The sequence below is a fragment of the Panulirus ornatus genome, chromosome 72, assembly GCF_036320965.1.
Source record: "Panulirus ornatus isolate Po-2019 chromosome 72, ASM3632096v1, whole genome shotgun sequence".
NCBI lineage: Eukaryota > Metazoa > Arthropoda > Malacostraca > Decapoda > Palinuridae > Panulirus > Panulirus ornatus.
In genome coordinates, this window is record NC_092295.1 from 2499927 (window position 1) to 2511042 (window position 11116).

At 48.4% G+C, this 11116-nt stretch overlaps 1 protein-coding gene across 1 annotated transcript; it reads left to right on the plus strand.

Moving 5' to 3' along the window:
* Nucleotides 1-8595: 8595 nt before the first annotated feature.
* On the plus strand, nucleotides 8596-10832 carry LOC139748158 (MFS-type transporter SLC18B1-like). Its single transcript, XM_071660874.1, has one exon. The coding sequence runs from the start codon at nucleotides 8811-8813 to the stop codon at nucleotides 10206-10208; it is 1398 nt and encodes a 465-aa protein (XP_071516975.1). The 5' UTR covers nucleotides 8596-8810; the 3' UTR covers nucleotides 10209-10832.
* The last annotated feature ends 284 nt before the right edge of the window (nucleotides 10833-11116 follow it).

Here is an 11116-nt window from a genome sequence, read left to right on the forward strand (position 1 = left end):
AGAGAGAGAGAGAGAGAGAGAGAGAGAGAGAGAGAGAGAGAGAGATAACCCCGTTTGACCTTGAGGTGGTGTTGTCCTCCGCCATTTGCACAATCTGGTCCCGGGACACACACACACACACACACACACACACACACACACACACACACACACATCCTGTAGCAGTGCAGCCTCCGTGTTATTTGCACTGTGGGTTGAGCCCTTGCGTTGCCAATGGCGGGGGGGGCGAAAGTGACCCTTCTGTTCCATTCGGGGGCAAGAACAAGCCTTGAGCCTCTCCCAAACAAGGCATCACACCCTCCCCCCCCCCTTCCCCATCATCATTGGGTAGTTTGGAGCCTCCCTCACGTCCCCCATCACCCATCACCCTCCACCCATTTCCCCCCTTTCTTCGTTATACCGTATAGCTCGTAATGACTTGTATGGATTGAACCCCTCCCAAACAAGGCAATTCCCCCCCGTTATTCGGTAGTTAAGCCCCCCCCCCCTTCCTCTCACTTCCCCCATCACCCATCACCCTCACCCATCACCCATTCCCCCCTTTCTTCGTTATACACCGTTCGCAAAGACTCGTGTAAGTGTAATGGGATCTCGAGATGGACGAGACGCCGTTGCCCTAATTCCTATGTAGCGCCTGGGGGTAATGAACCCCATTCCATTAATTCCTCGCTCTCGAGATGGACGAGACGCCGTTGCCCTAATTCCTATGTAGCGCCTGGGGTAATGAAACCCATTCCATTAATTCCTCGCTTCGTGTTTTATGAAAGAAAAACAAAAACATTGATCTGAGTTTATGATAAAGACTTCAAATAATTAATTACCTACAGTTGTGAACTAATATTGACATTGATTCTTATTTATTCATTTATTTGTTTTGCTTTGTCGCCGTCTCCCGCGTTAGCGAGGTAGCGCAAGGAAGCAGACGAAAGAGTGGCCCCCCAACCCACCCACATACACATGTATATACATACACGTCCACACACGCAGTATATACATACCTATACATCTCAACGTATACATATATATACACACACAGACATATACATAAGTTTTGAGTTATCTGTATATCGTTTTCAGTTGAATTTTAAGATAGAAAAAAAGATATGTAGTGGATGTGTAATGGTGTCGGCTAATGTAAGGGGGAAATGACCATCTCATTAATGGTGTGCATGAGTGGAGTGGTGAGGCTCATTCTGTAGTGGTTATGGTGGTATAATTGTAGTGGGTACTTACACTTATGGTGTGGTACACTTGTAAAGGGGGTACCGTCAGACGTAAGGGGGGGGGGGTACACTTGGAAGGGGGGTACAGGAGCGACGTGGGGTATGGTACACTTGTAAAGGGGGTACAGCTGTAGTAAGTTAAGAGTGGTACACTTGTAAAGGGGGTACAGCTGTAGTAAGTTAAGAGTGGTACACTTGTAAGGGGGGTACAGGAGCGACGTGGGGTATGGTACACTTGTAAAGGGGGGTACAGCTGTAGTAAGTTAAGAGTGGTACACTTGTAAGGGGGGTACAGGAGCGACGTGGAGAATGGTACACTTGTAAAGGGGGTACAGCTGTAGTAAGTTAAGAGTGGTACACTTGTAAGGGGGGTACAGGAGCGACGTGGGGTATGGTACACTTGTAAGGGGGTACAGCTGTAGTAAGTTAAGAGTGGTACACTTGGAAGTGGGTACAGGAACGACTTGGGGTATGGTACACTTATAAAGGGGGTACAGCTGTAGTAAGTTAAGAGTGGTACACTTGTAAGGGGGGTACAGGAGCGGCGTGGGGAATTGTACACTTGTAAAGGGGGTACAGCTGTAGTAAGTTATGAGTGGTACACTTGTAAGTGGTACAGGAGTAGTATGATGACACAGGTACACTTGTAAAGTGGGTACAGAAGTGGTCCGGTGAGGCACATACACTTACAAGGAGGTCCACTAGTGGCATGGGGATGCAGGCACACTTATAAAAGGTTATTGTAGTGGCATACAAGTGCACTTACATACACAAGAGGATACAGGAGATGAACTAACCATTGCACAAAAGATCAAACAATAAACTTCAGAAATAAGTTGTTAAAAAGTGATCAAAAAGTAAACAACATCAGAAATAAGTTGTTAAAAAGTGATCAAAAAGTAAACAACATGAGAAACAAGTTGTTAACAAGTATTCCTTATTTGAAATCGGTCCAGCCCCTCGAATAATTAAAGATAATAAGATTTCTTTAAGTAAATGATTGCCCATCTGATACACATTTAATATTACCGCGTTTTGGAAACACTTTTATGGAGTGTTTGTTATTATTTGTATTTGTTTTGGCGCATTTCCCTGTCAGAGACTAAGATCTCGTGGAGGCCAGGCCTCACAGTGAATTTAGAAAGCAATGATAGACATAAAGAGAAGGGGAAAATATTAATCAAGGGAGTTTTAAAGGGAAGTGGACAACCGTAGAAAACGCAAAAAGCGCTTTGCATCCATAGAAAAAGTAAGAGAATTAACATTCATAGAAAACGTAGGAGACCTTTACCATCTATAGAAAACGTAAGAGAGTTTGCATTGATAGAAAACGTAAGAGGCGATTAGCATTCATAGAAAACCTGAGGAGACAGGTAGCATCCATAGAAACCGTAAGAGGTAAATAGTCTACATAGAAGACGGGAGTGACAATGAGCATCCTTGGAAAACGTAGGAGACAATTAGGATCCATAGAAAACGTAGGAGACACTTAGGATCCAAAGAAAACGTAGGAGACGACCAGGATCCATAGAAAATGGTAAGAGACAGTGAGTTGATATTATCCAATCCATAATTATCCTAATGAGACATTAATGACGCTCAGCCAAGCAAAATTGAGACATCTCTCTGCCCTTTATCCTTCGCTGTGGTGTGAATAGAGAGACGTCAGATATGGACAGAATCCACGGCCCAAAATCCGTCGGTTGGACGAACAAGGAGTGGATGGATGGATGGAATGAAGTCAATGTGAATGAAGTCAAGCGAGCTTTGATCGAACCAGACGTCGAAGATGGAAAACCAGGTCTTACATACGAGAATAGAATTCATAGTTTTGTGATTCACATGTGAGTACGACTGAAAGCAATTTGATTTTGAGATAGATTGAAATTGCTCTGACTTCAAAGAAAGGCTGAAAGCAATTTGATTTTGAAATAAGAATGAAATCGTTCTGACTTCAAAGAACGACTGAAAGCAATTTGATTTTGAGATTAGATTGAAATTGCTCTGAGTTCAAAGAACGACTGAAAGCAATTTGATTTTGAGGACGACTGAAACCACTTGTATCTCCACTACCATTGGTGGAGAGGAGACACACACACAGTGCTATCACACAAAGGTAAATACTGAAAGAATGGATAGCTAATCTAAACCCGAGTTTAGTAACATAGTAAACATTGTGGATCAGACGCGAATGGAAGGGTATAAAAAGCTTACAAAAAGCTTATAAAAAGCTTATTAAAAGCTTATAAAAAAGGATGTGTACCCATCCATTAGGCAGTGGGTACATAAAGCTGGCCATCCATTAGGCAGTGGGTACATAAAGCTGCCCTTCCATTAGGCAGTGGGTACATAAAGCTGGCCATCCATTAGGCAGTGGGTACATAAAGCTTGGCCATCCATTAGGCAGTGGGTACTTAAAGCTGGCCATCCATTAGGCAGTGGGTACATAAAGCTTGGCCATCCATTAGGCAGTGGGTACATAAAGCTGGCCATCCATTAGGCAATGGATACATAAAGCTGGCCATCCATTAGGCAGTGGGTACATAAAGCTTGCCCATCCATTAGGCAGTGGGTACATAAAGCTTGCCCATCCATTAGGCAGTGGGTACATAAAGCTGGCCATCCATTAGGCAGTGAGTACATAAAGCTTGCCCATCCATTAGGCAGTGGGTACATAAAGCTGGCCATCCATTAGGCAGTGGGTACATAAAGCTTGCCCATCCATTAGGCAGTGGGTACATAAAGCTGGCCATCCATTAGGCAATGGATACATAAAGCTGGCCATCCATTAGGCAGTGGGTACTTAAAGCTGGCCCATCCATTAGGCAATGGATACATAAAGCTGGCCATCCATTAGGCAGTGGGTACATAAAGCTGGCCATCCATTAGGCAGTGGGTACATAAAGCTGGCCCATCCATTAGGCAATGGATACATAAAGCTGGCCCATCCATTAGGCAGTGGGTACATAAAGCTGGCCATCCATTAGGCAGTGGGTACATAAAGCTGGCCATCCATTAGGCAATGGATACATAAAGCTGGCCATCCATTAGGCAGTGGGTACATAAAGCTGGCCATCCATTAGGCAGTGGGTACTTAAAGCTGGCCATCCATTAGGCAGTGGGTACTTAAAGCTGGCCATCCATTAGGCAGTGGGTACATAAAGCTGCAAGTTACAGCTTCGAATAGTCCAGTGGTATGGGTCAAGTCAGAGGCGTCCTAGGTATTTGCCATGAATCCATTAAGAGTACATTGCAAGTTGAAGTACATCCAATTGGGCGAAGAGATTCGCAGTTGTAGAGGTGGAAGTAAGGCTATTGGAGGAACTGGATAACAAGTTCGAGTGTTTCCACAGTGGAAGACACTGTAATCATAACACCGAGAAATAGGAAGTGGTTGTAAAAAGCTGTGAGATATATGAAAAAAAAAGGACAAGTGACAGAGTCCAAGAGGGGTTTTGATTCATACAAAGCTCATGGTCATATTGAAGATGTGTGTGCAGATGCGCAAGGTAAACATCTTGAAATGCTGCTCAAGGTGTTACTGGAAAAGGTCAAAGTGCCTACAGGTATTGAGAAGGGAAATGCATGACTTTCTACAGTGAGAGACAACGCCGAGGATCATGTAGAACGTACCTCATAGATTTCTACAAGAGAGTGAGCCTGCCTGTCTTCGCCAAGAGAGAATGCTCGGTGGATTGTTTGTATGGGTTCAGCCAGAAAGCGTTTGACACTGAACCCGCATGAGAGGCTGTTTTAAGAATCTAGGTCACCGGGCAAGAACAGGGAAAAATTCCTTCCATGGATAAAAGATTGTCTTATTGGAAGGGAAGAAAGGATGCATTTCTGTGGAGTATTCTCAAATTGGGTTGTCGTCACTTTTGGAGTACTGCTGGGTTTGCTCTGGGTCCATTTCTCTTTTGATCTATGTATATGACATGTGAAAGGGTTTGGACTCTTTATCTGAATATGTTTGCAGATGATGTAGAGGTAATGAGGGAAGCGAAGGAGGATTACATTAAAAGGGGACCTAAGCAGATTCCAAATGCGGTTTGATACAAATTAATGAAATTCAACCGTAATGTGATGTAAAGCAATCAGGATTGGATTCACAGAAAGAAAACCTCATTTTGACTATTATATAGGAAGAAATGCGCTTCAGGAATCGGTGTGTGAGGGAGCTGGGCTTTAGCATGGGCCCTAACCCATAGTCGAAGTCCCATTTTGGAGAATAGTAAAGGGAAAAAAAAATTCTCAGCAGGCAAATGTTAGAATAACTTTTAAGTACATGGATAAGGACATATTGAGTACGTCTTTCATGTCCTACATAAGGCCAGAGCTGGAATATGCTTCTGACTTTACCGTATAGAAGCGCAAAGAACTGATAGAGAAGGTCCAGAGGAGAGCAATTATGACAGTACCAGCGATTCACGAGAGGCGAGTTTTTTTTATAGGGAAAAGGCCACCATTTTTACCCTACAATGGAAGAGAGAAGAGTGAGGGGTGACCTGATCACACATTTTTAAGGCTTTCAACCACATTGATGGTGTAAACTGTGAGCAGCTTTTTCTAGAGATCGAAGGAGAGAACAGCTAGAACACACACACACACACACACACACACACACACACACACACTTGACATCTCTCGGTGCATTTTAGTACAACTTACTCATATCTTATCTTCCAGTCATTGCTCCCTGAGCGGGCCCCTTGCGTGCACAGGCGTGCGGTGAGGGACATGTGCCAGGCCCTTGTGCTGTGCACTGGCCGGGCCCTTATACCCAGTTGCTAGGGTATGTGAGAGCACGACTGCACGACCCTGAAGGGTAGGGTAGAACGAGTAATTGGGCGCGGCGGTTCGACCCTTGTGCATAGCGGTACGGTCCGTGAAGCACAAAGGTTCGATCCTTAAGGACGAGGGTTCACAGGTTCGACCACAGGTTCGACCCTTGTGCATAGCGGTACGGTTCGTGAAGCACAAAGGTTCGATCCTTAAGGACGAAGGTTCACAGGTTCGACCCTTAAGGACGAGAGTTCACAGGTTCGACCCCTAAGGACGAAGGTTCACAGGTTCGACCCTTAAGGACGAGAGTTCACAGGTTCGACCCCTAAGGACGAAGGTTCACAGGTTCGACCCTTTAAGGGCGAAGGTTCACAGGTTCGCCCCTTAAGGACGAAAGTTCAGAGGTTCGACCCTTAAGGACGAAGGTTCACAGGTTCGACCCTTCAGGACGAAAGTTCACAGGTTCGACCCTTTAAGGGCAAAGGTTCGACTCATGGATATAAAGGTCTGGACTCTGACCAGACCCTTATGGATAAGGTCAAAAGGCTTGCGCGTTTTCCTCTTCTTTCTTTGTGGGTCTGTGTCAACACTCCCCCACCCCCCCCTTCCCCCCACTTCATCACCCACTTGACGATTGGTTCGGTCATATATTCCATATATTCGGTCCATATATTCCATATATTCGCTCCATATTCCATATATTCGCTCCATATTCCATCCCTCACACTTTATTATACCTTCCCCTCTTTTATCATAGTTTTCCATCTTACACTCCTTTCTCTATTGCCGTTTTCGTACTTTGCCATTTCCATTTCCCTGTTCCGTCCACTGAGGGAGCAAGACACGGCCCTTTTTCACTCGTCTCGTTTCACTGCTGAAGGCGAATGGGCTCCTGTTTCACCTGATGTTTCCTTTGCTGCAAGGAATTGGCATCTTCAGTTTCACACTTCAGTTTCGTTGGGGCATGCTGGTGGTCGTGGCTCGTGCATCACTTACGTGTGTGTGTGTCACTTGGGTTCGTAGTGGTTTGTTTTTTCTTTTTTGGGGGGGCGTCTGCGTCGAATCGGTTCCACGGGTGTGGGAGTCACGTGTGTGCAAAGCCCGGCCACCTCACGTTGCAGTGTGACATGGTTCGATAATGGAAGCTGGTGTGAGGGGGAGGTTGTGTGTTCTTCTTCTTCTTCTTCTTCAACCGCTTTCCTGCCTCTCCGGCGGGATTAGGGTGTCGTGTTGAAGAAGGATTGGTGCATTCGTAGGCACACTGGCGAACTGCTGTCCTTGAGCACGATGGTGTACGACCCTTGAGCACGATGGTATACGACCCTTGAGCACGACGGTGTACGACCCTTGAGCATGATGGCGTGACCCTTGACCTGATTCTGATACGGTCATGTCAAAGGGTAGGCCATAATTAACCTCAGTGATTGTACCATCGTGTCTAAGGGCCTGTACCATCGTGTTCCACGGTTGTGCCATCGTGTTCAAGGCCTGTAGCGCCGTGTTCAAGTGTCGTTCCGTCGTGTTCAAGGGTCGTTCCGTCGAGTTCAAGGGTCGTTCCGTCGTGTTCAAGGGTCCTTCCGTCGAGTTCAAGGGTCGTATCACCGAGTTCATGTTCCGTCGTGTTCAAGGGTCGTACCATTGTGCTCAAGGCCTATAGCGTCGAGTTCAAGGGTCGTACCGCCGTGTTCAAGGGTCGTACCGCCGTGTTCAAGGGTCGTACCGCCGTGTTCAAGTGCCGCTCCGTCGTGTTCAAGTGCCGCTCCGTCGTGTTCAAGTGCCGCTCCGTCGTGTTCAAGTGCCGCCCGTCGTGTTCAAGTGCCGCACCGTCGATTTCAAGTGTCGCTCCGTCGTGTTCAAGTGCCGCTCCGTCGTGTTCAAGTGCCGCTCCGTCGTGTTCAAGTGCCGTACCGTCGTGTTCAAGTGCCGCTCCGTCGTGTTCAAGTGCCGCTCCGTCGTGTTCAAGTGCCGCTCCGTCGTGTTCAAGTGCCGCTCCGTCGTGTTCAAGTGCCGCTCCGTCGTGTTCAAGGGTCGTACCGTCGAGAAGCACCTCAGACGACCAAATGATGGAAGACAAAAGTCGTGGCATGTCGTGCCTTCATCGCGTACCCGGGCCTTGCTGGCGCCTCTCGAAATCCACCTCTGGCTGCGTCGTCTTCCCCAACCGTATAGCTCCTGCCAGCTATTTATTTATTCTCCCTTTTGCTTTTTAGCTGGACTTCCCAGACGCAGGCGCGCCGTTTGGCACCGACTGACTTTGCGTTCGGGATCGCATCGACGGGTTAAGTCGTCGGTGGCCGACGCGACGGGCCTATTGCGAACTCTACTCGCTTGTGCGTCCGCGTTGCCCCACGCCCCACGAGTGGATGACTCTTCATCGTATTTACCTGTGGACTTTATCCCGTATTGAGGTATTGTTATGTCTCTATTTTCCCCCACAGTGGATTGGGGTTCTGGTGGAAGAAGCCATTGCTTTAAATTCCCTTTTTTAAGGGGGTTTCGATGGGATGATGGGTGGTTTAGGAGTCCTGGCGCCCTTTGGCAGCCCTGCGTAGGCATCGCTATATAAGCGCGAGGCCTCATTGGGTCGGGGCAGTTCGCCCGGGAGCCTACGTGGACGAAGAGAAGAGCTACACACACATACGCTCTCTCTCTCTCTCTCATCCAACACTGGCTGTCATCCACCTCGTCTGCCATCTTCATCCACTTTAAAAAAAGACATCACGTGGTTGAGGATTGATTTAGGCTCCCGAAAATTGTCTCTTTTTTCTCTCTATCCATCGACAGCAACTCACTAACTCCGTCGCAATGGGGAAGTACACACGCCAACAGTGGCTGACACTCATCGTCTTCGCCATAGCGGACTTCTGCAGCGCCGTCTGCGTGTCCCTCCAGGCTCCTTTCTACCCAATGATGGCCGAGTCCAAGGGCGCGACGCCCACTCAGTACGGCTTCGTCTTCGGGGTCTTTGAACTCACCGTGTTCATCGTGAGCCCCATCTACGGGAATTATCTGAACAAGATCGGGCCGAAGTTCATGTTCAACGCCGGCATTTTCACCACGGCGACCACCTGTATCATGTTCGGCTTCCTGGACCGGGTCAACGACACCACTGCTTTCATTGGTCTCTCCTTTGCCATCCGGATCGTCGAAGCCATGGGGAACTCCGGGTTTCTCACGGCCTCCTTCAGCATCATCGCGAAGGAGTTCCCAGAGAACGTGGGCGCCACCTTCGCCTCGCTGGAGACCTGTTTTGGCCTTGGGATGATCGTGGGGCCAACTCTGGGAGGGGCGCTCTTCGAACTGGGGGGCTACACGCTGCCCTTCGTCACCCTGGGCGGGTTGCTGATCTGCGCCGCCTCCTTGACCTACTGCATCCTGCCCTCCTACAGCAATGAGTTCAAGGGCGAGTCCCACTCCTCCGGCAGTATGCTATCCCTCATTAAAATCCCGGCCATTGCCATCGCGGCGTACGCCATCATCGCCTCCTCCATCAGTATTGGCTTCCTGCAGGCGACGCTGGAGCCACACCTCCGCCCCCTGGAGTTGTCGCCCTTCCAGCTCGGCCTCATGTTCGTCCTCAATGGGGCCACGTACGGCCTCTTCGCCCCGCTGTGGGGCTGGCTGTGCGACAAGGTCGTGAACCCCAGGTTTGTAGTGATATTCGGGTCCGTGGTCGTCATGAGCGCCTTCATCCTCATCGGCCCCTCGCCCTTCCTGCCCATCCCCACCACGCTGCCCCTCTGCATCGTGGCATTAGTTCTCCACGGGACGGGCTTCGGCGCCGAGCTTGTGGCCACCTTCACCAGCGCGCACAGAGACGCCGTCGCCCACGGCTTCCCGGATGACATTAACACGTACGGCCTCGTCTCCGGCATGTGGACCTCCACCTTCGCCCTCGGGGCGTTCATCGGGCCGTCCGCCGCCGGCGCGCTCTTCGACCTCATCGGATTTCCTTGGGCGACGGTGTTTGTGGTGGCCCTCCACCTCATCGTCGGCGCCTCCTTCTCCGTCTTCATGTGCTGCAGCAGGAAGAAGCCAGGCTCCGGCCTCTACACCAAGATCCACGAGAGCCTGGCCAACAGCGACCCGGAAAAGGCCGGTTTGCTCACCGGCAAGACCGGCGGCGCCTTCACCAGGAGCATCTCCGACTCCTCCTGCGTCAGTACGACGTCCGATTCATCGCAAGAGTATTATGTATACTGACCCTAAGCCCCCCCCCCTGCCTCTTAAGTGTTTTAAGGGCACGAGTTGATATATATATATATGTATACAAAAGGCGTGGTAAGTGTTTATGTGTGTGTGTGTCCTTGCGATAGCACACCCACTTACTGCGTCTGCCAGGGGTCGAAGAATGAGTTATCATAGCTCCTGTGTTGCCTGAAGGGGCAAAAGAGAGAGAGCCAGCCACGTCCATGACGCAGTAGAGTTAGCATGTCCTAGGACGGCTTCTTCCCCCCCTCTACAGGCCGGAGAGGACCAGCTGTGGATGACTTGGGACTCGACACCGCACGTACAACCAGGAAGATGGCTCGAGGGGAGGCCATGACGACCGCCGCGTCCATCCGTAGATGTTTAACCCTTCGTTTGGTCCCTCACGAAGAAGCGGAGGAAGAAACTTGTGTTGAAGATGGCTGTTTTGCCCCAGCGCCTCCTACCCACCCACTGCGTCAGATGCTCGTTACGATGATGCTCATTGTCCGTTGCTCAACTAGTTGTTACCAGTATGGCCCACCGAGGGGGAACTCGTTCCCACAAAGGGTTCAAAGATGTACATGATGAGGATGTGTGTGTAACTTAAAAAACGGAAATGAAACTAGAATGTTTGTAGACATTGTTTCCATAACCCTTTTTCCCCAACCTGACATGATAGGGATAATGATTTATATGATATATTCAGTGTACAGTGTATATATTCATATGTGTGTATATGTACATATTTGTATATATTATATATGTATATATACAAATATGTATTTTACATATTCAGTGTTTATATGCCCACTGTATATGACAATCTTTAAAAAAGAGGAGTTTATAATGAATATGGTGGATTGCTCTCATATATCAACTTAAAAACGAAATATATATATACATGGAATAAATACAGATAT